Source organism: Sporothrix schenckii, assembly GCF_000961545.1.
Source record: "Sporothrix schenckii 1099-18 chromosome Unknown Cont46, whole genome shotgun sequence".
NCBI lineage: Eukaryota > Fungi > Ascomycota > Sordariomycetes > Ophiostomatales > Ophiostomataceae > Sporothrix > Sporothrix schenckii.
The window spans coordinates 591,642-617,023 of record NW_015971147.1 but is presented as its reverse complement, the minus strand read 5'-3'; the positions used below and the strand labels follow the sequence as shown (position 1 = coordinate 617,023).

The following is a 25,382-nucleotide window of genomic DNA, read 5'->3' as shown; positions in this document are numbered from 1 at the left end:
CCGAACGTGTGGGTGGTAGATCCAGGGGAGTGGAGGTGTGGTATACAGAGATCGTTGGCTACGGACCAAGTTGAAAACCTGGAACAGGTTGCATCGACTTCCGCACCCACCGGACACCGTGACCTGGTATCCAATGGCAATGTAGGAAGAGAGAAAGGTCCGAGGGAGATGATGCCGACTTGGCCAGCAAGGCAATCGCGTCGCCTTACATATCTGCCTGTTTCACTTTGTATTCTTTTCATCTTTTGCATCTCCCTTGGACTTTGGACTCATATTTCACTCTACACCACTCTCTTTCTGTGCGTGCCGATGAACCATTACCCACCGTGTGACTGAAGCAGACGTTTTGTTTCTTTTGCAAACACATAATTTCCCCAGTGGCGCATATCCACAAAGAATGCAATAAACGGTAAGCGCCCGAGCGAGTGGTAAGGCTGCAACTAAAACGAACAACATCAACAGCAGCGATGAAACAAATATCACATACCTACAATACCACTGAAATATCCCCAGTTTGTTTCTCTCGTCCCGTACCGTGGTGCCACCGAGATGGTGTATATCCAATCTCCGCCGGATGAGTGAGGGCTGGCAGAGTTATCCACTTTGTCTTGCCATGAGGTGTGTGTGGACGGTCGTCTAGGTCGGCGACTGCTCCGGCTCACAGCCCGGGCTCAACCTGGTCACTCCCTTACGATGGCCGACATGTCCTAGACGCCCTCAATCTCACGCCATCTACAATTATGGGCATGATGGGTGCAAAAGGGCAAGTATTGGCGAGTCATGCTTGGATGATCCCTCGGATGCTGTATGCGTATGCATCGAACCTGGCCCACGGCCATGGCTTGACTCGATCTGCTGCAGGTTGCACACGAAAGCACAAAGAACCACTGGATCGGGATCTAGTACGGCTGCATAATGCACGCGGAAGTGCACAGACGCAGTTCTGAAGATCCTGCATGCTCAAGCAGGCTGGCATGTCCAAATGGCGAGTCATGTCCGTGTCTCCACTGTTCGTCTTATTCCTGTGTCACCCACGTCCTCGTCCTATCCCTCGGATGCTATGAAGTGCCGTACTCTGTGTTGATTGGATTCATCTTCTTCACTGCACTCCGTATTGGAATGCCATTGCGCCTCGTGCTCACACCGTTACCACTTTGTGCACTCCGTATCGGAATGTCATTGTGCCTCGTGCTCACCGTTCACACTTTGTGTGACTGACGAGGGACGGTGAGACAGGCGGGAATGAGGTGGGAATGAAGGGCAGCCAATCGTCTGTTGAAGAGAAAAGACTAGCAAGCTGCTGGAGAATTAATGCATGCACGGGGAACTCTAAAAAGGGAGGCACCAACTAGAATGTATCTCACGTTCTTGTGGCACCCATGCTCGTTTTCTTATTTGGCATCGATTTTGACGATCTTGGTGGCCTATCCCACGTGCAAAGTCCCAAAACCCTCCACGGTATCTGGCAGAAACAAACATGCCGTTGTCGTCATCAATATCGTCTGGCTCATTATATTCCGTGCCAGTCCCTTGCATCTCCGCACTCGCCCCTGCGCCCACCAGCTGTAGGCACGGGGGTTTGATGGCATTGAGCCTGGCACGGATGGTCAGACCCATACGGTGCATCAACTCCTTGCGTAGAATCGCCAGAATTCGGTCGACACCAGTCTGCCCACCGCAGGCGAGCCCTCACAGCGCTTGCCGGCCCACCCACACAAAGTCGGCAGCCAGCGCCAGTGCCCCAGACACATGCTCGCCACGCCGGACCTCGCACACAGTAACATTCTCGCCGGCGCCCTCGATCCAGTACTCGCGAGCGATCCTGTCGATAGGGGCGAGCGTGATGCGCTCAAGATCGGCGAGCGTTGGTATGGGATCGGAGATGAAAGAAGATGCGGTGTGACGGGATTAAGGGGGGAAATATCGAAGAAAACAAAAAAAAAAAAAAAAAAAAAAAAAAAAAAAAGACGAAGAAGGAAAAGAACAAAAAGAAAAACAAGAAACATCTAACCTCCGTTTTCTCGCAAGACGCAAAAATAAAACTAATGTTGCCCAGACGCGGGATCGAACCGCGGACCTCCTGCTTACTAGGCAGGCGCAGCTACCACTGTGCTACCCGGGCGTTTAGTTACTGTGAGAAAGCGCCTCTAGTTAGGTCTCAAATAGGAGAGTGTCGACGTTGGCGTCCTTGCAACGTACAAGTTGAGTTTGAGTTATGTTGATGACCACAGCCTCATACGATCATACTTGGGTTGCCATCGTGATGAACCAAGTCTTTTGTCAAACCACCGTTCCAAGCAGTCGGGTCCGAAATAAAAGAATGCGGAGAGATAAATTGGCCGTGCAGACGCGGGACAAAGAAAAGAAAAGACGGCAGAGCTCAGACGCATTAACCCGCGTTATTTTACGGCACATTATGTTGTAGTGTTGTACATTTAACAGAACCGGGCCGCCGCCGTTTTGTGGGGTGAATGGGTGAATGGAGTGAATGGGGTGATTTCTGAAGTAAGTACTCTTGCGCCACAGACGGGAAACAGTCGACAAAAGATGCCACATGGAATTTATTTCAGACGGCGATCGACCGATGGCTGTGTTATCTCGTGGGAATCCTTTGCATCTGCCGTCTGCCACCAGTGACCTTTTGCAAAAGTACCACAATGCAACTGCCCGTCCGAGGGATCGACAGGAGTTTTTGCCGGTGAGAAAGCGGCCAAAGCGTCGTGGGTTGCGTAACATACGCTCTGAAAGTTACGATGAGAGGTCAGGTTAAGAATGGCTACAGTGACTCGACAAAACTGACGCAACCATTCCAAAATCACACCAAAAATCGCACTTTTGCACACTTTTGTATGAACTCTCAATTTTTACCCAAAGGTCCAATCGACAAGTAGTCTTTTTTATAATTAAAGAAATGGCTGAAAATAAATATGTACTCTTTAAATTATTTTTTTAACTATTTTTAAATTTCACTTTTAGTGAAGTAACTCGAGAAAATGTGTTAAAAATAACACAGAGTTAAAAATAACACATAGTTTTACTTTTCCCACCACGTAACAGTTTAATATTGAAATCTATTGAAAACAACATCAATAGAATCACAAATTAAAGGATATTATAGTGAGGCTTTTCTTAGAGTTTTTCTTTATACTATATGGATGTAATGTGCAGCCAAAGGCAGTTTTATCACAAAATACGTTTTGGTTTAGGCGCGTCACTTTTGTCGACCCACTGTACGATTGTCAGCTTCTACAGCGGATCCAACCGTGCTCATGCCTCGTCATAGTCACAGTATTTAACGATACGAGTTGATTTCGTTATTTCGCTGGGTATGTGCAGATGCAATATGGCTCCTCCCGTTAGGAGACAGTGTATTTGATGAAGGAGAAGCATGACTATGGGGGCTCTGATGTATTTGTATATCCATCTTTTTCGTCCAAAACAAATTAGAAAAATGACAAAAGAAAATAAACCAAAAAGGCACAAATTCAACCGCTAGCAGATTGGAGAAATCAAATAAATTCGTGAGGAGGTGAGGGGCGAAGGAAGACAAATGGAAGAAAAGGAATGACAGAGACGGTACAAAAATGCTTCGCATTTTCTTACTGTTCGACTTCCTTAATAGTTGTGTCCCACGTCAAACTTCTCCTCGTGCTTCTTCTTGAGACTCTCAAACTCCTCGTCGTACGGCATCGAGTCCCGGTTGCGCCGCCGCGACACACGCCGCCGGAACATCATAATGCCCAGGCCGGCCAGCGCCACGCCGACAATGGGCGCCGTAATGGCCAGGGCCATGGCGGGCTTGCTCATGCCGCCGCCCGAGGACGTGCTGTCGGACGCGAGGCCCAGTGTCGGGGTGGACGTGGCGGCGATGGCCGACATGGGGAACTGGGTCGCGGCGGTCTCGGCGGTCCCGGACAGGGTCGGCGTCGTCGTCGTCGTGTCGACGACCAGAGTGGTGGTGCCTGCGTTGCTCGAAGGCGCGACAGACACGGTGACGACGGCGTTGCTCGTAATGAAGGAGGTCGTCGTCGACGTGGGCGTGGCCGAAGGGCTATGGTTGTCAGCAAGAGGCACATGTACTTCTACTTTGCGCAGAGAGGCGGTCAAGGCCTGGCCTACCTTGTCGTCGGCGTCACAACAATGGCGCCGCCGTTGGTAGTCGGCAGGGCAGCCGTGTCGGACGTGGACGTTGTTGCCGCGGCAGTCGGAGCAGCAGCGGTGCTAGTAGTCGACGTCGTCGCGGCCGCGCCGCCTTTGGCGGTATCATTGTTGTTGTTACTGACGTTGCCGTTGTTGTTGGCATTACCGTTGTCATTGCCGTTTCCGTTGCCGTTGGCGTTAGCGTTGCCGCTGTTGTTGTTGTTGGTATTGTTACCGTCGCCCTTTCCATTGTTGTTATCCTTGGAGCCGCTGCCGTTGTTGCTGTTGCCGGTGTCGGACGTATCGTCACCGCCGCTGGCTGAGTTGCCCGTGACCCCAGAGTCAGTACCTGAAGCGCCCGATGCAGCAGTCGTCGCCGGGGCCCGTGCGGTCGCCGTTGTTTTTTGCTCGGCCGTTGTCGTCGCTGCCGCAGCAGTTGTCGTAGCGGCTTCGGTTTCGGTTGGCGCTGCCGTTACAGCGCTGGTCGTCGTTGCAGCCACAGAAGCCTCAGCAGCCGCTGCTGAACTCGTCGGTGCAGTTGAATCGCCAGGCAAGAGGCCCGAGACGAGAGCGCCGGCGCCGGCACCCAAGTCGCCGAGCGTGCCCGCCACGCCGCCGAGGAGATCACGTAAAACATACATTATGAGAGGACATGTAAAAACGAGTAACGAAAGAAGACAGCAACGAATAAGCGGAGAGGTGAGCAACGAGAGTAAAAAATGAAGTAACAGAAAAAAGAAAAGCGAAAAATAGAATTAAAAGAAAACAGTTGAAGGTCAAAAGGCGTATGAAAAAAGTCTACCAGAGATGATGAGAAGGGAAGAGTGGACAAGAAGAAGAGAAGATGTTGACCGGCAACCTGTTTTCAAAAAACAGCTGTTTAGACGGTTCGTATCATGTCGATAGTCGGGTAAATGATCAAAAGATGAGAAAGAAAGGAGGGAGAGAGGGAGAACGGGGGAGGGGAGAAGAGACGAGACGAGATGTGCAGAGTGTCGAGACTGCGAGCACCGCCTATTTCAATAAAGTGTGCACACAAACAACCTGCATACCACAAACGTGCATAGACGACACTACGGAGTACACAGACACTCAAAAACAGGGCATCTACAGAAAAAGTCGTCTCGGTTCTCCTCGAAACGGACCAGGGTCGCTCAGGGTTCGGCCAGGTGCTTTCCACGGCTCTGGGGTGGAGGCCGACCATGACCAGGAGGCCAGGAGGGGAGGCGAGGAGGCCAGGAGGCCAGGAGATGTACAGAAATGTGCAGGCGGCTGCCTCACCTGGCTATTTTGGGCAGGTTGGCTGACAGGTTCAAAACTTGACTACGAACAGTATTCGATTACGATGCATCAGTGACGATGACGACAGGGTTTGTGTAGGCGGTGGTTTGTTACAGCGTCGGTAGCATTTGAGTCTGTTGGTAAGCCTGTCGGTAAACGTGCATTTGCCTACGAACGAAGTACATATGTTTCCTTTCCTTCACTATTTCTGCTCAGTACGAGCTCTTACTTTTCGACTTTCGTTTCTTTCTCTCGTTATTGTCCCAATTTTCCCTTTTCTATCCCAATTGCAATTCTTTGCTCTTCTGTTATATCTTTATGAATTTCAGATGCTATAACTCCCCTTTTCCCTGCGTCGTCGACAGTTTGAGAAAATGCCAACTGGGCACGAAAGTGCAGAGAAAAGTTGGCTACACCAATCGCAAGCACCCAAAGAAGACCGCCTTCTGTCTCGTTGCATCCTGATTTGACGTCGTACTGGAGCCAGCGCGTCGTGGGTGCCAGAGGCGGCGCAGACACGACTTTGGTTGAATGTTGTTTGATCGACTGCCAATGCGAATGCGCTAAATACATAAATACATAAAAAAAAGAGGCATTGAAGCAGATCGACAGGGGACTAAAGACAACGACGGACCCGAGAAAGGTGCGAAAGGAGTCGGAAACGCCATTTTCCTGGTTGCAGTGTGGGCTTCGGGGTCCTGTTGAGGCTCTGAAACGGCTTGAAACCCTCAAGACGATCCCCAGGCCAGGACCTGACCCCTGTCTGTAAGGCGGCCACCTCGCTCGGCGACAAACAGCTGCCAGCAAAAAGACAATATGATGAAGGGAAAAGAGAGTACTATGCAGTAAAGCGACATGAAATTGCAAAATGAGGTTCATCGACGTGCATTCGGTTTTGCTGGCTTTGCTGTCGATTGTTGTTTATTATTATTGTTTATTATTCATTTTTCTGCTGATTGTTGGGTATTTGGGCGCTGTTCTCCAGTATCGTTCATCGTCCCTTCACGTTGTTACCTTTGAATACTCCGTCACACGTCTCCCTCATACTTTGTACAACGGCCGAGCACATCAAGTTGTTCTTCACGCGCCAATATTCGTCAACAATACAAGTTCCCGGCCTGCAAGCTTCCCCATAGTAAAATCAAACCTGCCAAGTATTTCAAGCATCGCCAGTCAACAAATGCCGTGTCTCTGCTCCAAGTAAAGAGGTTGCGTCTATGGGGACTATCAGGTACCAGCTTCTATCAGCCCGTCTCTCCCCTGCCAGTCAGAGCGCTCTCCAAAGGGTATCGGTAGCGAGGTCAAGTTTTGCCAAGTTTAGACACCTTTGGTGGACCTTTCGCGTCAGTCATTGCTATTCGTGGAAGTGCAGTTGCACCGCGAGGAGACATGATTTATGCGTTTCTGAGGGCATAAACCGTTCCACCGTTCGAGCGTGCAGTGTTGACCTTGAAAAGGGAACCCTTCGTCATACTAGTTTCACAATGTTGGTAGTACCAGTAGTTTTTATCGGTCGCCAAAACCTTGACTTGCTAGGCTGTCTTAAGATAAATCCTTGGATAATTATTCAAGAAATTGTTTCAACAGAGGAAGCTGAGTACCTGCATAGGCTCGCCTCACAATGTGCTATTTCGAGATGCCCCAGAACTGTTGTGCCTTGAAGTTGTATTTGATGCTTGGAATAGTCGAGGTTAACGTGGATTTTGTGCACATTTATGGCAAAAGAAATATACGATTCGTAAATAACAGTGTTTAGACGTAATAAAACAAATAAATTACAACGCTTGGCAAAAAAAAACACTTCCCAATTAAAATCTTTATAATCACAAAAGAGTGCAACGAAAAAAAAAAAAAAGAAAGAGGAAAAAAGATAAGCGGTCTCCAAAAGAACGAGTTGCTTACTCCTACTTCTCGCAAAATGAACATCGTGACTGCCAAACTCTTCAACCAACGTCTCTTGTTTTCAACGACTGTGATGACGACTACTGGTGCTGCAGTTTTGGTCACAATTGACGCTCACTGAAAGGTGGGGACTACTGTCACTGGCGAGCAGTGAGATGCCGTCTGTACCGGGGGTCATCACAGCTCTGCGCAGTCTTGGGGTCGATGCAGTTACAAGCGGACGATGTGACCTGACTCGACGGGAAATTAGGCGCGGGACGCACTGCACATCGTGCTGCTGGCGACGCGGTTCTGTATGTCAACATTTCTTGTTTGTGATCAAATCGCCCAACGCGCACAATTGAACACGGTCGACTTCACACTCGCCTCCTTTGCTTCACGACGGTCCATATTTGTATTGGCCCGACTGGTGGGCCTCCGCAGTCATGGTTGACGCCGTGCCTGTATCCGTTTTCTCGGCCTCCTTGTCTGCCTCTTCGTCCGCCCCCGCGTCCACATCCGCCTTCTTTGCCGTCCCCGCGACCGTCACGGCCGGCGTGCCCAGCACGGCCACCATTGCAGCCGGCACTCTGCGTGGTTCCGGAAACAGCGACACCAGCGCCGTGCGCGCCCTGGAAGTGTTTCTGGCCGTCGTCGGCCGCGACACTACGTCCGTGTCGAACGCGACGTCCGAGTGTACGTAACAGGGTCGAGAGCATGCCCCGTACCCGTGACACGTCTCTGCTGTTTCGCATACTGACAATGACTTCTTAGGCTATCTCACACAAAATAGACCCCTCTGCGACATCCCCGGCATCACCGTGTACAGCGACCGCATCCAGTTTGCCGACGTGCACGTGCCGTTTACGGTGCCGCCGTCGGTGGACGGCTCGGGCCGTCGCTTCGCCCTGCGCATGCAGGTGCTGCAGGCCGACGGGTCGGTCTTTGGCGGCGCGTCGTCGGCGCCGTTGTCGCCCGCGTTCGTCCTGGCCAACGCCACCGGCCGCAGCCAGCTGTTCTCGACCGTGTTCGCTCCGGGTGCGTACGTGCCGTGCGGCAGCCTGTCGTGCGTCGACAACTGCTTTTCGCGGCTGTTTGGCGAGTCGACCAACCTGACGAGCGAGAGTGCGAGCACGGCCGCCTGTGCGAATGCGTGCGCGGGGATCGAGGGGGTGGACGGTGTCGTGGCCATCCCGTCGGACTGGCTCGTGGTGGCGGCGTCCGCGTCGTCGGCGTCGGTGCCGCTGCAGGTGCTGAGCACAGTGCCTGCGGGTACGGCGACAGGGTGCTTTGTGTCTGGGACCACATCGGCGTCCACGTCAACGTCAGCGTCGGCGTCGGCGGGCACGTCGAAGAGCAAGTCACAGGGGGCTTGGGCGTTGTGGTCGCTTGCCGTCGCGGGCATGCTGTTGGCTGTCCTGACGTAGTGGGAGTGTTTAACTCCACCATCGCTAATGCATGCCATGTAGTCTGTAATGTATCAATCGTAATGTATATGTTTTGTCACTTATCATTTTATCTTTATCATCTTCTCCTTTGTCTATATACTCACGCCGTCCACCGTCTATATCACATTCTTCAGCGGCTGCCCGGCCCGGAACCGTCGCAGGTTGTCGGCAATCAGCGCCTCTGCGCCCTGCGGCCGGCCGCCCGCCGCGTGCGGCGACACCACCAGGTTCTTGGCCTTCCACAGCTCGCTCGCCTCCGGCAATGGCTCCGTCTCAAACACGTCCAGCGCCGCACCGCCCAGCCGGCCCTCGTTGAGCGCCTTTGCCAGTGCCGCCTCGTCGACGCTCGTGCCGCGGCCCACGTTGACAACCCACGCGTGCGCGGGCAGCAGCTTGATGCGCTCGGCGCTCAGCGCGTTGCGCGTCGAGTCGCTGCCGGGCAGGATCATCACGAGCGCGTCCGTCGTGGGGAGCACCGCCGGCAGCTGGTCCTCGCCGACGACCTCGATGCCGTCGCGCACGCCCGCCGAGCGCGCCACGCCCTTGACGTGCGCACCCAGCGCCACCAGCAGCGGCGTCAGCCGCTTGGCAATGTTGCCAAAGCCCCACACAACAACGTTGGCGTCGCGCAGCGTCGTGAACTTGCCGGCCGGGCGGTCGGGCTGCGCGCCGCCCAGGTGGCCCGGCCACTTGCCCTGCAGCTGGTAGTCGCGCATCTCGTCGAAACGGCGCGCCGCCACCAGCAGCAGGCCCAGCGTGTGCTCGGCGACGGTGTGGTCGTGCAGGCCCGACCCGGTCGTCACGGGAATCTTGGAAGCATCAAAGCCGGCGTTGAGCACGTCGTTGGGGCCGGCGGCCAGCGACTGGATCCAGCGCAGCTTGGTCAGGCGCTGGGCACCGTCCTTCAAGTTGGCGGCCGTGTTGGTCCACGTCACGAGAATCTCGGCGTCGACATGCTCGTCGGGGAACGGCTTGGTGACGTCGTAGGGGTACAGCTTGACGGAGAAGCCCTCGAGGCTCTGCACGTCGAGCTTGAGGGAGGTGGGGTAGAGGAGCTTCATGGCGGCGACAATGGCTGTAGAAGAGAACGCTCTCGCTCCTGGAATTGTTCGTATTGCTGCGGGAGTGAGGACTGGACTGAAAAGGGGTCGGTAGAACGTCGCCGAAGAAATGGCCGGGGCGGAAGGGAATGCACGGAAAATGTTCGAAATCCGGGGGACAAGGCGAGCCAGAAGCATGGGAATGGGGAACGTTGTGTAATAAAACAGCGAGAAACAAAAAATAACGAGAGAGAAACAGATGAGGAACTTGGATGGTGTCGTTATTTGAAGGAGACTCCTTCCAACTCTTTCGAATCGGAGCCAATCGAGCGATGCCGGACAATCGCCGCTGAGAGGCAGTCGCGAAAGGCGGGGCAGGTGCAATTGGCCGGTGGTCCAGTGGTCCAGTTGGCGTGTTTGGCCCTAGTTCTTTCCCGTTCTGGGCTCTTTCCGCGAGGAGCTCTCTATCTCGCGTCGAGGAAGGCACGAGTCGAGCCACTGTAAGTCGTACTTGGGTTGTCGTTGATTTGGGCAATTACTGCCCGGAGTGACATTTACTGCTTTGGTCCGACGGCTTGCTAGTAAACTGATTAGTTATCATTCTACAAGATACAAATAGGTCGGCCTTCGGCACCGCCGGCATCGTCTGGGTTGTTTCTTCCTAAATTCGGCGCTGCTGTGAGCACGTCGTATGTGTCTTCCTTGTGATGCGCCTGTGAGGCCTTTGCTCCTTCCGTACTTGTTGTCATCGGCCTTTGAACTGGCGGTGGCGGTCCGAAAAGGGCAAATTCGCGATTGCCGCGTCGGGTAATTGTTCAGTTGCCGCGCTGGTTGGCCTTCCCCGCTAAATGACGTCGGCCGGTGCCGGCAGGAAGGGTGGAGAATTTGCCGTGTCATTCTGCGCGTTTTGCAACGGCACTTTTCAAGACAACATCCAGTGTTCTGCAGTCCAGCTAATTTTCCACTTATGAGACGCGTCGGATTGTAAGGGCGCTGCAAACGATTTCCATTTCGCATCGTGTCTCTTTTTCCCTTTTCATTTTTGTTTTGTTACTTTTATTAATTTATTTACGTCTTTTTTTCGGAATTCTGGTTTCTTCTCCCAAACACCAAATCGACCATCATTTCCGTTTCAGTGACCGGAGGAAGGTTACAGCCAGTATTTCGTATTTATGTGTACGACATACGTCTTACGCAATTATGCGAACCATCCAATTCCTGCCCTGACCCGCAAGCCACGAGGCAGCCATGCACCGGCGACGTGACGATAACGGCACAATGACGAACCGAACCAATATCCAACGTCATATTCAAGACCCACGGCGGACCAATCCAAGCCAGAAATCCGCCGATCATGACCTTCTGAGCCGCGCGAGCCTGGCGACAACAGCCTCGTCTAGACACGGCTGGGTATTGGATTCGGCATGTCCCGTCAGCCGACCTCGTTTGTTTTTATTAACATTAATACTCCCATTATTTTGTTTCGTCCATCAGCCGCAGCCCTTGGCTGACGACAACACAACTGGAAGCTGCCGTTTATTGACTAGGAGACCCGCAAGTCTCCAATTGCTTGACACCAACATCTGCACAACGCCTGCCACAACTGTATCAGTGCTAATCCCAAACACCGGTGAATCATTATCCTAGCGTCAAATGATTCAGTCCTTGTCTTGACTCGCTTATTGCCAGTCATGGTGCTTTGTGCGTCGTGTACGAAACACCAACCAAGACGATAAGGGCAGCAAGTTCTTTTGGTTCATGCTCTATGTACAAAAGTTTAGTCAACAAATCAGGGTCGACAAGGCGGTACGACGATGCCAGCGCAACGCCGACGTCTAGGACCGCGCCAGGAAGCCATGCACCTGCTTCAGAAAGTAGTGCGTCAGCCCGGCCCGCCAGTCCTTGGTGTCGGCCACATTCTTCTGCACCGCCGCGCTCTTGGCGTGCGTCTCCCACAAGTATGCCTCGTTCTCGTACGCCTCCAACGTATACAGCTTGGCCGGCTCCGCCGCGCTGCGCGCCAGCGCGTACACCAGGGAGCCCGGCTCGTCCGCCTTGGTCGTCGCCACCACGTCGGCCCAGTACGCCAGCGACTTGTCGGCCAGCGCGGCGTCCTTGTACGCGAGCGCGCCGACAACAATGTACGGGTCGGCGGCGGCCGCCACGCCCGCGGGCCGCGCAAAGAGGCCAAACTTGCCAGCGTCGCCGTCGACGTGGTCGACCTTGTCGAGCACGTCGATCACGAGGACGGTGGGGGCGCCCTCCAGCACCGGCGCGGGCCCGCCCATCCACGCAATCATGTCCTTGACGAGGTCGATCTGCATGTGGGCGTCCAAGGCGGCCTGGTCGGCGTAGGCCTCGATCATGTAAATGGTCTTTTGGTCGGCCTCGTCGCGGGGCAGGCAGACGGCGTACGTGAGGACGCCGGGCTCGTGGGCCTTGGCGTAGGCCGACGTGGCGGCCAACTTGGCAATGTACTGGGGCGGTGAGTGGGCTGTAACAAAAAAAGATTACGTAGATATGGAAGACGAGACAACGTACCTCATCGCGAACCTTGCCGCCAACAGTGGGCAGGATGGCAAACACAAGCTTCGTCATGATGACGGCAAATGATTGTAAGTGTAGAAGTTGTTCTGTGACGCATGCGAACAAGGACCATAGGGCCAAAAAGAAACCAGAGAAAGGGATTCAATCCCTCCAGGGGACAAGGACAGTCTTATACGGCCTTCTCAGAGATGGGAGAGGACAAACACAACCAGAGGGGAGACGAGAGGAGGGGCGTCGTCTGGGGTAGACCACGTCAAACTCCACCCAGTCTGTGGATTCGGGGATGTTTTGCCGGACACCACACCTCGCACAGCCTGCGCTTGATCATGTTCAGGCACAGCTTGTCTCTTTGAGCGGAGAATTGGAGAATTTGTGGGGTGCCCATGGCGTCCAACACGCACAAGCGCCAAGATACGTTGAGAGAGGTTTTCTCTTGCATGACAACGAAAGGCTTTTCAATTTGAACGACGAGATGCAGAGGACATGTTTCATTATCAGAGGGACGTGAAAGAAAGGAAATAGGACAAAATACGAAAAGAATGCTAGCAATCTACTACTATGTACAGAGGTATCCAAGACGCTGAATTTCGTATTAATGATCAAGGAGGCGCCACCACAGACAAACAAGCTACAGCTTCGAAATCGGCTTGTCCAGCGAGCATGGCCCGTCGCGCATCTGCTCCATCTGCTTGCGCAGGATCTTGCCCGTCGGGTTCTTGGGCAGCGCTGCAATCTGCCACACGCCGCCCCGCAGCTTCTTGTAGCCGCTGACCTGGCTGTCGATGCTGGCGTGGATGTCCTTGAGCGCTGCTTTGGCCGTGACCGGCGTCCGCGCCGCCTCGTCGGTCAGCACCACCCACGCCGTGGGCAGCTCCGTCAGCTGGCTCTCGTCCCACGTCGCCGCCACGCCGCCCTCGGACACGGCCGGGTGCGAGTTGATGTACGTCTCGAGCTCGGCCGGCGACACCTGGAAGCCCTTGTACTTGATGAGCTCCTTGGTGCGGCCGACAATGCTGATGCGGCCCAGCGTGTCAATCTTGCACACATCGCCCGTGTTGTACCAGCCGGGAGCCGGGAACGCCGAGCGCGTGGCGTCCGAGTTGAACAGGTAGCCGCGCGTAATGTTGGGTCCGCGCAGCCACAGCTCGCCGGCACCGCCCTCGGGCACGTCCTCGTCGGTGCCCGGCTTCTTGAGGCAGGCCTCAATGCCGGGCAGCATGTAACCCACGACGCCCTCGGGCACTTCCTCCTTGAGTTTCTGGAAGGCCACGTAGCCCGCGGCCTCGGTCATGCCGTAGACCTGCACGAGCTTCCAGGGGGCCTTCTTGAGCAGCGGCTCCAGCACGTCCGGCTTGAAGTTGGCGCCGCCCACCGTCATGGTCTCGGCGTGCGAAAAGTCGTAGCGGTCGTAGATGTCGGCGCGCGCCAGCTGCAGCACGATACTGGGCGGGCCCTGGAAGGTGGTGGCCTTGCACGAGTCGACAATGGCGGCAAATTTGTCAAAGTCGTACTGGGGCATGGCGTGGTGGAAAAGGCCCATGTAGGGCGCGTTGAAGAGCGGCATCGTGGTCATGCCAATGTGTGCCCACGGCGTGATGGCCACCGTGCGCACGCCTGAGTGGAACTGCTCCGGGTCGTGCTTGAACAGCTGCAGCACGTTGGCCACGTAGTTGCGGTGGGTCAGCTCGACGCCCTTGGGCTTGCCCGTGGTGCCGGATGACAGGTGGATCGTGGCCACGCGCGACGACGTGTCCTTGTGGTGCGGGATGGGCAGGCGGTGGCCGACCGGCGCCAGGAAATCGCGGTCCAGGTGCATCAGACCGGGCCGGGGCGTGACGGCGGTCAGCACAATGGGCCGCGTGGCCCAAGGTGTGCCGGCGTCCTCAAGCGCGCGCTCGGCGATCCGGATGGCCCGGTTGACGGTGTCGAGGATGGCGCCGTAGGCGACAATGTAGGTCGGGCGGCTGACGGCGAGGCCGTGGCCGATCTCGGTGTCCTTCAGAGCCCAGTTGATGGGGGCCACGATACCGCCGGTCCACAGAATGGCGTGGAAGAGCTCGAGGAAGTCGACGCTGTTGGGCAGGATAATGGCCCACCGGGCCTGATCCTCGGGGACGAGGTTGTCGTGCAGACCCCGCGCGAGACGGCCGGCCCGGTCACGCAGCTCGCCGAGGGATATGCTGCGGTTTGTCAGGTTGTCGGCGGCGATCAGATGTGACTCGGGCAGCGGCCGCCCGGTTGTGTGGAGGAGCTCTGTGAGGTTGACATCGTAAGGGACGTCGATCGTCCCGGAGGAGTAGATGCGCATTTTGGCGATAGGAGGCTGGTGCAAGGAGATGACAATAGCACAAGAGAACAAAAAAGAATCAAGCAAAAATCGACGATGCCAACAACCGAGATAAGAGGCAAAAATAAAGCTGCACTTTCCGTCGCTCAAAAACAAGACGGTGATCCGACTTCTCTCGACGTGATCATCCGACACGCACGCTCCAAAACTGGGAAAATAAGTTCGAGAAGAAGGGCCAAAAGATGTAAAGACGATCTCCAGGAAGATGGAGAAAAGGTGTCCCAAAAACGCGAACGTGAGTGCAACGGGGAACTTACTAAAAGTCTGGCCCGATGGCGAGCTGCAATCCGAATTCGTCCCAAGTCTCTCGTCTCGATTTGTTGGAGATGTCACATAAGGAGGAGAAATGCCCAGCAAAAAATAGTATCGAAAAAAGTCGACAGGTCAAAGGCAAGCTCGGCAAGGCCAGGGTCGCCTCTGGTAAACCCACATAAGCACGCTACGCACCAGTTTCTGATCGAGGCAACACAATGACACGACCCAAGCGACGGCGTGCTGGACCCCAATTGTGCGAGAGTAGTAATTAAATTAAAAATAAAAAACAAGAGCGAACCGGGGGGCTGAGATCCTCGTAAACCCGGTCTAGTCGGGGCGCTGACGACGATACGCTCCGTGGGTCGGTAGATACGGAGTATGAGCAGGGTCTTTGGAGTATGCGATGAGCGGAAACAAGATACGCGTGGTGGATGTACACAAAGAGAGTTGGACGGTGATGAGAAAGCCAAGAGGAGGAGAGATTCCACAAAATGGAGACAAAGGGTCAAGTGAAAAGGGCCAAGTTCTTTCTCAAACGTGATGCCCACCCAGATGGCGCTATGGGAAGGCTCGAACGACGGGAAGCTAAAAAGAAGGAAAAGACGGGGGAAGGCGTGGCCGCCGGCTGGGCAGTGGCTGCGACTGTGCGCAAGACTTGCCCGTTTCCGAGCAGCATGCGCAGAGGGGGGCTACGATGTATTGTGAAGGCAGGCGCGAGTGGGTGGTTAGCATCGACGGTGGAAGGCGACGGGGGGGAAAAAGAGGGTGGAGAGGCGCGAGGGAAGTTGCGGCCGGCATCGACGGGCAGTCGCACTACTCTGAGGGGGCAGGAGCGGCGGGTGGAGAGACGCCACCCGGAGTCTATCTTTTGTGGGCAGGCATCTCGCAAAGGCTCGTTCACGTTGCTGCAGCACGTCTTGCGAGCAGGCGAGGTCCTTACCTCCGCCGTCTCTCTCCGTCTCACCCACGCTGCCACGCACTAAATCAATTCCAGCGAATTCCGTAAGACAGATGCAGCAATAGTGATGTCGTATCGTTCTCCGCAGTGGGTAACAGAGCGAAGAAAGCAAGGGCCTCCTTCCGTAAAGAGGAGACAGCGAAAATGGGGAGAGGGAAGCTGCCAGGGAGCATTTGTGGACAGCAACAGCAGAAATAAAAATCCAAGGAAGAGCTAGTGCTTAGCGCGGCAGGCAGCCCTGTCTGTAGTGTGAGGGAGGGGCGGATGAGCCTTTTCCTGCGCGATGATTCAGTTTGGGGAAAGAGCCCGTCCTGGGCGCCGTTCTGGATACCATTTACGGTCCCCAAATCGCCGTCGTCTCCGCATCCATTTGCGCTGTCTTCCCGCCCTTGCATTTCGGTGGCTTGATGCTTCATTGGCGCTTTTCCATGCCGCCTCTTTACGGACGGCAAGTCTAGCCTTGGCTTTGTTGACTTGGCCCGGAAAAGGGTCCCCAGAAACCGGCTCATAAATAATCAAGTACCGGCGAATTGCGGCTAGGTCGATGGCCAAGAAGCTTCAACCGTGCGTGTTCGTTGTATTTGTATCAGTGGGAGCAGTGATTCAATTGGTTTGTTAGAGGACAATTTGGTCAGTGCATTTCCATATCCATATCCAGATCCTCGGCACTGGGGCTCATTGGCAGCGATCTTGGGGACAGCTATGGCAGTTGCCAGTGGTGTAGACGTGCCCTGTGCGCACCGTCCCCGTGGCAGACCCGTGGCCTCCCTGTCAGTCCTTGAAGACCATGCAGACCATGCTACCCAAGGGTGTTTTCCTGTTCTAACAGTTTCCTCTTTGGGCGTACAAATCATTGCTCAGTAACGTCCTCCTCCCCGCCGGTGATGCAATCCGGTGATGCAATCCGGTGATGCAAATCCGGTGTGGCAGGCCGGCCTCGCTCGTCCTCGAATAGAACCCAAACGCAAATCCCATGACACTCCTACCGAGTCAGGTGGCCCTTGCAGAGCCCGGTCGCCGGCACGGGGGCGCCCGTGAATGCCGGGACAAGGCCATCTGGAGGTTGATATAAACGATCCAGGAAACGTAGCTCTACATCCGTACACTCTACGGATATGCGGCATCTCGTCCTGTACACATAGCCCAGAATGAAACGCGCCATTCGTATTGTCAACTGCTCCGGCGCCATCGGCGACGGCGGCGCACTCCACCCGCAGGCCCTGGCCGAGGCGGCGGACACATACTTCCGCAGCCCGGGCATCACGTCGGTGCGGATTGCGTGGGTGACGGGGGACAACGTCACTCAGCAAGTGCCCACGGGCCAGCTGGGTGTCGACATTTAGCACCTCCCCCTGGCGTCTCGCTTCGCTCCAAAGCCATCGCCAAAATGCTGACGGCCAATGCGTACAAGGGCCAGGCAGGCTTGGTGGCGGCGCTGGCGGGCGCGGACATTGTGGTGTGCGGCCGGTGCACGGATGCGAGCCCCGCGATGGGCCCATGTCGACGGGCGGCAACTTTGCTGGCGTGGCCACCTCATGGACGCGCCCGCGAGGGATGCCGCTCTGTGCGCCGACAAGGCTGCCGTGCAGCCCAATTACGGGCCGACAGTCACCATGCCGGACTACAAGGGCACGGTCATCCGCCCCTTTGGCGACCTCGTCTCTGCTCGGTCAGGTGACAAGGGAGGCAACGCCAACATTCGCGCCTGGGTGCGCGACGACGCCGGCTACCCGTGGTTTCAGGCGTTCTTGACGAGCGGGCGTGCGCAGGCGCTGCTGGGCGACGACTGGCGGCCCGAGTACGAGATTGAACGCTGTGAGTTCCCCAAGCTGCGGGCCGTGCACATTTTGGTGCGCAGCTTGCTATAGGACGGCGTGAGCAACTGCATTGTCGGCGGCTTCGGCAAGAGCGTCGGCATATTTATGCGGTCGCGTCACGTGGCCCTACCGGTTGAGCTGGTGGCGGCCGAAGACGCACTGCGGACGGCGGCGTACAGTGCGGTGGGGAGGACATATGCTCCAGAAGGTAAAACGTGAGGAGGAGATGGTAGACAAGATCGAATGAAATGTGTAAATAATCAGTAGTTTAATATCGTGACTGTAACCGTTTCGCCTATGGTTGAAAGACTGTTAGTGCGTTTTGAAGACCTGTAATGAACCCCTGAAGGACCCAAAACCATTTCTCAGTGGCAACTGCCTCGGTCATTGCCATGGGCGGTGGGCCTGGCCTTGCCAGACGCCAGGCCTTAGTTCCGGTCTGTTAGCCCCTGTCGCTGGAGCGAGGTAGCGTTGCAGTGGCCTTCAGCGACATCGACGATGTTGTTCTGAACATTATTGTATAGTCCTCTTCCTCTTCCCTTTCTCTCACCTCCACAGCCTGTCCACCCTCACAATGTCTGACAAGCCCGTCAAGAACGCCTCCGGGCGCTACGACAACGTCGACTTCCGCAAGGCGGTTGGCTACAAGTACCCGGTCATCAAGTGCAGCTACAACCGTCGCGATGTCCTGCTCTTTGCCAACGCCATTGGCGTCCAGGCCGACGAGCTGCACTTTTTGTACGAGCTGCACCCCAAGTTCGCCGCGTTCCCGACGTTCCCGATCAACCTGGGCTTCAAGCAGACCGACCAGGACGTCTTTGACTTTGTCAAGAAGATGATCTCCGCGGACGTCCCCGGCGTGCCGCCCTTTGACGTCCAGAACTCGGTCGACGGCGAGCGCGGCATCGAGATTGTGCGCCCGCTGCCCGTGAGCTCCGACGGCCTCGACCTCGAGATCCACCAAACGGTCCTCGGCGTCTACGACAAGGGCGGCAACATGATTGCCGACAACGAGTACACGCTGCTCGACGCCAAGACGGGGACCGTGTACGTCAAAATGACGTCCATGGCCTTTGGCATCCAGCAGGGCGGCTACGGCGGCCCCCGCGGCCCGGCCAAGGTCCCCGTCACCATGCCCCAGGACCGCGGGCCCGACGCCGTCGCGCGCTTCCAGACCACCAAGGAGACGGCCTTGCTCTACCGCCTCTGCGGCGACTACAACCCGCTGCACGCCGACGACGCGTTTGGCCGCGGCGGCGGCTTCAAGGGCGCCATCATGCAGGGCCTCGGCACGTGGAACATTGCCGCGCACGGCGTGCTGCGCGCGCTCGGCAACTCGGACCCGGCGCGCTTCAAGTCGTTTGGCGCCCGCTTCAAGAGCGTCGTCTACCCGGGCGACCAGCTGGAGACGCGCATGTGGGTGGTGGGCAGCGAGGGCGGCTACGACAACATTGCCTTTGAGACGGTCGTTGTCGAGGACGGCCGCGTGGCCCTGTCCAACGGCTACGCCAAGATCAAGCAGGAGAAGAGCCGGCTGTAAGCGAAGACGAGCTGGCAGAAGAAGAGGCCAAAACCATGTACATAGTACTGTTACGACTAGATAGGACCATGTGAATGCAGCGTATTGCGTTGGACAAGAAGCAAAATAAAATTATTTCAAGAAACAGCATTACAATACGCAGAACCAAATAACCAGTGGCATGCGGACAACGCGGCCTGTCGCAATGTTAAAGATGGTTTGTCAGTTCAGTCCCTGATGGTCGATAACGAATCGATTACCGCATTAGGCAATTAGCTGTTGGGCGCTGCAAATCGGCAATAAATCACATCACACGTTGCCAACTCAGCTTCAACAAAGTGGTGTCGGGGACAGCTGTCAACAGGGTCGGAACCGTAGAGTCCGATTGAAAAGACGAAGATATTCAGGAGATGATCTTTCAATGACATTTCAGCATCCTAGCATATCATCCTTACCAGTAGCAGGTACATAGTAATTACAGCATCTAAGTCCTAAGTCTTACCACATCGGGCAATGCCCATACTATCCTCTGCCGTCGAGACGTTAGCACCTTTCCGCTCGCTGTCGACCATCGAACCGACAAGTACCGATTGTCCGTTGATGCTCTCCAAATCCCCGAAAGCAATCGAGGAAATGATTCATCACAGCGCGTGTATCGATTTCCGCGCCTGCCTCTCAGTGGACTTGTCACTTGGGGCTCTTTCTAGGAAAGCAGCGACCCGGTCCACCAGAAACTCAGTGGGGTCAGAGAACAGCTACAGTAGTGGGTGGGTCTTGCCGGTTCACCATCCATGGGCTTGGGGATTGGGGTTCTTTCCTTCTGTCTTGCAGGCCTTGCTATTCTGGGTAACCTGTTCATCGTCCGCCGTTTTGTGTTCCTTCCCGCAGACGGCGCAATACAACCATAACCGACCCGCCGGCGCCCACACATCGCATCGTCACAAGCCGAGCGTCAATTGTGGTGGTTGCGCTTCCTTGCTCTACATCATTCTCACCCACGCGTTGTGCGCTCCCTGGTTGGCTTGTCCAAATCTGCCTTTTTCTTCTTTTTTTTGTCTTGTTATTCCACTTCTTTACTTCCCAGATCGGGCTCGCGACATCGGCATCAGCATAGCATCCACGGCCGCACGATCGAAACCTCGTCTCCTCTTATTCTTTCCATTCTCGCATGCCATCTTCCTCTCTCAACGACCTCACTTCCTCACTTCCTCACCACCTCTCACAATGGCGTCCTATCCCACAACCACGCCACCGCCGGCGACGCCCGTCTTCCTCAAACTCTCCTTCCCAGCGCCCCGCGTCCTCCTCGTCCGCATGGACCGCCCGCGCGACCTCAACGCCATGCCGACCATTGGGCAGATCGAAATGAACGAGGTCTGGACGTGGTTCGACGACGAGCCCAACCTCAGCGTCGCCATCATCACCGGCACCGGCCGCGCCTTCTCGGCCGGCGCGGATCTCAAGGAATGGAACCGCTCCATGGCCCCCGATGCCGACCCCAGCAAGCGCATGGGCAACGCCCCGGCCTTCAAGCCGCTGTCGCGCCGTCTCGGCAAGAAGCCCGTCATTGCCGCCGTCAACGGCCTGGCCATGGGCGGTGGCTGCGAGTTCATTGTCAACTGCGACCTGGTGGTCGCCGCTGACGACGCCTACTTTGCCCTGCCCGAGGTCAAGCGCGGCATTGCCGCCATTGGCGGCGCCCTGCCGCGCCTGATCCGCACCGTCGGCCTGCAGCGCGCCACCGAAATGGCCCTGACGGGCCGCAACGTGTCGGCCCAGGAGATGCAGGCCTGGGGCGTCGTCAACAAGGTCGTGCCCAAGGACCAGGTCGTCGCCGAGGCCGTGCGCTACGCCGAGGCCATTGCCCAGCACAGCCCGGACGCCATCATCTGCTCGCGCGCGGGCATCCGCCAGGGCTGGGAGACGGCGCCCGTCGAGCGCGCCGTCGAGATTACCCTGGAGCGCGAGTTTGCCGAGCTGCAAAAGGGCGAGAACATCCTCGAGGGCCTGGCTGCCTTCAGCGAGAAGCGGGCACCCCGGTGGAAGGCGAGCCGGCTGTAGACGGGAGCTCGCTGTCTCTTCGTTGCCAGTCCTCTGCCAGGCCGAAACCCAAAACTGTACAAAAAAGTCTTTTTTTATGTTTGCCATTGTCCTTTACGCTCTACGTTTTCTTACTATTTTCTTGCATGAGTAGCAGATTTAGCCGTGTGTTACGGCATCCGTACATAGTCCCAATAGAATAATACTCTGCAAACCCAAGACGGCAGAAGGCAGTGAAGCAAAGCAAGATGCCTCTTCATCATGAAACGAATCAGTAGCGCGGTGTGTTTGGTGTTACCGAGGAGCATCGAGAGGAGAAGAGCAGCAACGTCAGTTAACGGAAACTGGTTCCAAAGAGCGAGAAAATACTAGAGCAAGAAAGAGACGAAATATTCTTTTCGTTTCTTGGTACATCTCGTTCCGCAAATGTGTTGACCCGCGATGTCTCGTTCGTTTGGGGACAGCGGGTTTTGATTTTTGTAACGCAAGGAGGCGAGGATTTACAGCGTCCATTCTGAGTTCTGGCGTTGACTATTCAAGATTTGCTGTTACGTTCACAAGTTCGTCGTCCACCTTCACTCCGTCGATATATCCCATATCTCCCCACGGTTTCATCGAACGCCGTTGTCGGTTTAAGGTGCGCCAGTGCAGATCGCTCTCTTCTGCAACCTGGCAGCCTGGTTATCATGTGGACTCCACGTGGGTGAAATGCCATCCCTCATCCCTTTGCCACGTTTTGAACGTAGTTTGCATTATGCTGCGTAGATGAATGCTACTCAAAGTACTTTGGCACATGTTTCTGTACTTAACTTCTCAGCTCTAATCTGAGATGCCCTCACGACGTCCACTGCACCTCGTCTCGCAATCAAAACTCAGTAATTAAATTCACGCAGACTGCTGGCCCCCAGTCTGGAATGCTCCCTCTACCACTCATACCAGCATTGGCATTGGCGTCGGTACAATTGGCGATTCCGCTCATGCCCCCCCCCCCTAACCACTTTCCAGATGCTCCCCGCATTACCCCGATATAGCACTGCAGAAACCCACTATTTCGATGCCTGGGAAGGTGTCTACCCCGCTCCAGCTTGCTCTTTTACCACTGTCAAAGCGCTAATTTGGTTCCGGGGAAGCGCAAAACAAGCCACTGCAGTCTGGGGTTTGGGGTCGACACTATTGAGCAGTGGAAACAAACATTTAGTGAAAGACAGTAGTACAAGATACTTTTTTAATCATTCCTAAATGTATTTTGATATGTTGTTTTCAGAATTCAAACATTGCCGCTGTGTCTTTTGTTAACAAAAAAAAGAGCTTCATCATAGCTCACCATCCACCGCTTCCTCGTTGACGTCTTTCATCACAGCTTTTAAAGCCAATTGGCCTGTTTCAGACACCTGAATATGCATGAGAGAAGGCATGCACTTCTTGCATACAATTCTGGCATGACATGTTGGTTCCAAAGACCAACGTGCAGCTTAGAACCAACATCTCTCTCTTAGCCCATCCGAGCGCCAAGGCAGCACACATGACAGCGCCTTTTGTGCCCCAAACGGGTCAGACCGTCCTGCAACCCTGCTTCCCCTTGGGGCAAGTGCTACCAAACCCGGAACGCCCCCAGAACACACTAGAAAACAAAAGCACTGCTTTGAGTCTGTTGGTTCACCTTAACCACAGCTCAATCGTGCCTTCCCAACGGACGAAGCACGAACCAATCTGGGGAAAGAACACCTCAGTCCAACATTTTGGGAAACTGCCATGGGCTTCGTTTTATCTCTTTTCCCCTCAGCTCCTTCCCTTCGATACCTCCTTCTCGATTGATCCATATGCCCCTATCTTTTGCAGCCCTCTCCTCCCCTTCATTCCAAAACCTCTCCATCTCCACTTCTGACCGACTCTACTGATTCACTGCACAACACCACGCAGACTACGTTGCTACGACTGATACGACTGTCGATGGCCACATATTGACATCTTCGTCCAAGAATAAATCATTAGAGGCGATCCAAGAACCGAGCTTGCTCGCCGTATCCTTCTTTTTGGCTGACCACCCTAAGTCAGCTCCTTCCGCTCGCTATTGCATTGTTGAACATTTCAGCTTTCGGTCTGCGACGTGGTTGGGTGTTGGCTCTCCATATCACAGGAGGACACCAAGATACCCGGCCCGGGCAATCTGACTCGTCGGTTACCGGCCTGTTGTCCCCTGACCACGCCCTCCTTTGTCCCAGTCAGGCAGGCCGTCCAGACTGCCTGGCACTGGGTCCGGTAAAACATGGCCACGTCCTCTGTTGGCACCCTAGGTGCCTCACTCGTGGGCTGCTCTGTGCTACCGCCCATGGCCGGCACCGCGTCATCACCGCCAAACTTGGGCATGTGTGCGGGCGTCCCGTCCAGTGTGTCGTCTGTCGCTGCAACATCTCCCGGCTCCGTCGCATCTACAACCTCACCAGCGTCTGTTTCTTCGGTGCTCGATACGCCCACGGCCGGCAACTCTTCTACCGCACAAATTACCAACAACAGCAGCAACAACAACCTCACAAACAACGCCGACAGTTCTGGCCAAGTGCCGGGCACGACACCCGGCAGCACGACACTGTCGGCCAAGGAGATCGAGCTGCAGCGCAAGCGGGCGCGCGACCGCAAGTCTCAGCAGGCGATGCGCGACCGGACGAAGTGGACCATCTTTAACCTCAACGAGCAGGTCGCCTACTTGACCCAGATGCTCAGCGACCGCGCCCGCGATGTCCACCTGCTCAACTCGCGCCTGCGCATGCTCGAGACCGAAAACTCGCAGCTGCGCGCCCAGAACGCCGCCCTACAGCTCAGCCTGATGGGCTCACAACCGCAGAGTGTTGACCTGACCAACGATGCGGCTGCCGCAGCTGCTGCAGCCTCGGCATTGGCAGGCGGTGCGCCGGGCACGTCAAGCTCTATTGGCAGCTGCGTGTCGCCACCGGACGACACGACGTCCGCGTCAGGACAGTCAGGGGCGGTCACGGCCGCGCTGCCCGAGGTCGTCAAGAAGCCATGGGAGATCCCGCCGGCCGACGGCCCGCCCACGTGCCTCAGCGACCAGATCCTGCAAGGGTTTATCACGTCCAAGGTGCACCAGCGGTCGGTGAACGGCGCCCTGGCCTTTGGGTTGAAGCCCAACTTGTGCTCCCTGCTCGAAAAGGACAGGCGCACCTGCGATGCCATCAGCGACATTGTCGGCGACATTGTGCGCAGCTACTTTGAGATTGACACGCTGCCTAAACAAGTAGCCGTCTTCTACATTATGTGTTCCCTCCTCAAGTGGCTGGTGCTGCTGGACAAACCGAGTTGGGACCTCTTGCCGGCCTGGCTCCGCCCAACACGCACCCAAATCTCCACGCCCCACGCCGCCTGGATCGACCGCATCCCGTGGCCCGCCGTGCGCAACTACCTGATTTCCCACCCGGAAATTACACTGGACCATTTCGCTGCTGTCTACAGCACCAGCTTTAGCATCCGCTGGCCGTACGACCCGACACATGTGCTGCTCAAAGCGGTGGCGCCGGACACGGACGTTACAATCAACCCCGTCTACGAGGAGCACATCCGGCAGCTTCGCAACTGGGAAGTCGGCAAGGCATTCCGGGACCGCTATCCGGACATTGGCAACCTAATCGACCGTGATGCCCTTGGCCAAAACGAGCCAATGGCATGAGGCGGACGCAGTTGGGCGCCTGCGAACATATTCTCCAACCATCGAACGAGACCGGCACAACCACATATTCCCCGCCGATGCCACTGTCCTCATCGTGTAGAGCCAATTCCGCATGGTCTGTTTTTGGAGTGTCAGCCACTCTCCAAGGACAAGTCCTTGGCCAGTGGACAACCCCTCTGCGACCTTGCGCGAATGTGACTGTCTCGTGGCCTTTTCCGAATATCGGTTCCTGCCGGCACATGGGCGAGAGCTCGTGGTCCTTGGCAAACGCTTTGGAATGGATGCCGGAGAGGGGTGCACGGTTCTAGCGACTCATGTATCCGGACAATCTAGGGGACAGGATGAGGAGGTCCTTGCCGGGGCGGACTTGTTTCTCCGACGTGCTGGATCCCGCTTTCGAACTGATTCATCGCTGGGGCCTACTGGG

General features: G+C 55.7%; 10 protein-coding genes and 1 non-coding gene across 11 annotated transcripts; 6 read left to right on the top strand and 5 right to left on the bottom strand.

Moving 5' to 3' along the window:
• Positions 1-2,049: 2,049 nt before the first annotated feature.
• Positions 2,050-2,122, bottom strand: SPSK_11272. The gene has a single exon. It is a non-coding gene; the product is annotated as a tRNA-Thr (tRNA).
• Positions 2,123-3,615: 1,493 nt separating this feature from the next.
• On the bottom strand, positions 3,616-4,781 carry SPSK_04371 (uncharacterized protein; the record flags this gene model as incomplete). Its single annotated transcript, XM_016731179.1, has 2 exons — positions 3,616-4,051; positions 4,120-4,781. 2 exons carry the CDS (start codon positions 4,779-4,781, stop codon positions 3,616-3,618), a joined length of 1,098 nt encoding a protein of 365 aa, XP_016586511.1.
• Positions 4,782-7,748: 2,967 nt separating this feature from the next.
• SPSK_04451 (uncharacterized protein) lies at positions 7,749-8,729 on the top strand (the record flags this gene model as incomplete). Its single annotated transcript, XM_016731258.1, has 2 exons — positions 7,749-7,998; positions 8,077-8,729. 2 exons carry the CDS (start codon positions 7,749-7,751, stop codon positions 8,727-8,729), a joined length of 903 nt encoding a protein of 300 aa, XP_016586510.1.
• Positions 8,730-8,866: 137 nt separating this feature from the next.
• Positions 8,867-9,811, bottom strand: SPSK_10579 (uncharacterized protein; the record flags this gene model as incomplete). The annotated part of the gene is made up of 1 exon (XM_016736928.1): positions 8,867-9,811. The coding sequence occupies one exon, from the start codon at positions 9,809-9,811 to the stop codon at positions 8,867-8,869; it is 945 nt and encodes a 314-aa protein (XP_016586509.1).
• A 1,814-nt stretch (positions 9,812-11,625) lies between these two features.
• On the bottom strand, positions 11,626-12,388 carry SPSK_04524 (uncharacterized protein; the record flags this gene model as incomplete). The annotated part of the gene is made up of 2 exons (XM_016731328.1): positions 11,626-12,267; positions 12,332-12,388. The coding sequence occupies 2 exons, from the start codon at positions 12,386-12,388 to the stop codon at positions 11,626-11,628; spliced, it is 699 nt and encodes a 232-aa protein (XP_016586508.1).
• A 577-nt stretch (positions 12,389-12,965) lies between these two features.
• SPSK_04189 (uncharacterized protein) lies at positions 12,966-14,645 on the bottom strand (the record flags this gene model as incomplete). The annotated part of the gene is made up of 1 exon (XM_016731000.1): positions 12,966-14,645. The coding sequence occupies one exon, from the start codon at positions 14,643-14,645 to the stop codon at positions 12,966-12,968; it is 1,680 nt and encodes a 559-aa protein (XP_016586507.1).
• A 785-nt stretch (positions 14,646-15,430) lies between these two features.
• SPSK_04616 (uncharacterized protein) lies at positions 15,431-15,922 on the top strand (the record flags this gene model as incomplete). The annotated part of the gene is made up of 1 exon (XM_016731417.1): positions 15,431-15,922. The coding sequence occupies one exon, from the start codon at positions 15,431-15,433 to the stop codon at positions 15,920-15,922; it is 492 nt and encodes a 163-aa protein (XP_016586506.1).
• Positions 15,923-17,045: 1,123 nt separating this feature from the next.
• On the top strand, positions 17,046-17,765 carry SPSK_11000 (uncharacterized protein; the record flags this gene model as incomplete). Its single annotated transcript, XM_016737221.1, has 2 exons — positions 17,046-17,228; positions 17,319-17,765. 2 exons carry the CDS (start codon positions 17,046-17,048, stop codon positions 17,763-17,765), a joined length of 630 nt encoding a protein of 209 aa, XP_016586505.1.
• A 523-nt stretch (positions 17,766-18,288) lies between these two features.
• SPSK_04458 (peroxisomal dehydratase) lies at positions 18,289-19,254 on the top strand (the record flags this gene model as incomplete). Its single annotated transcript, XM_016731265.1, has 1 exon — positions 18,289-19,254. One exon carries the CDS (start codon positions 18,289-18,291, stop codon positions 19,252-19,254), a length of 966 nt encoding a protein of 321 aa, XP_016586504.1.
• A 1,203-nt stretch (positions 19,255-20,457) lies between these two features.
• SPSK_04503 (enoyl-CoA hydratase) lies at positions 20,458-21,294 on the top strand (the record flags this gene model as incomplete). The annotated part of the gene is made up of 1 exon (XM_016731307.1): positions 20,458-21,294. The coding sequence occupies one exon, from the start codon at positions 20,458-20,460 to the stop codon at positions 21,292-21,294; it is 837 nt and encodes a 278-aa protein (XP_016586503.1).
• A 2,245-nt stretch (positions 21,295-23,539) lies between these two features.
• Positions 23,540-24,955, top strand: SPSK_04278 (uncharacterized protein; the record flags this gene model as incomplete). The annotated part of the gene is made up of 1 exon (XM_016731089.1): positions 23,540-24,955. The coding sequence occupies one exon, from the start codon at positions 23,540-23,542 to the stop codon at positions 24,953-24,955; it is 1,416 nt and encodes a 471-aa protein (XP_016586502.1).
• Positions 24,956-25,382: the final 427 nt, after the last annotated feature.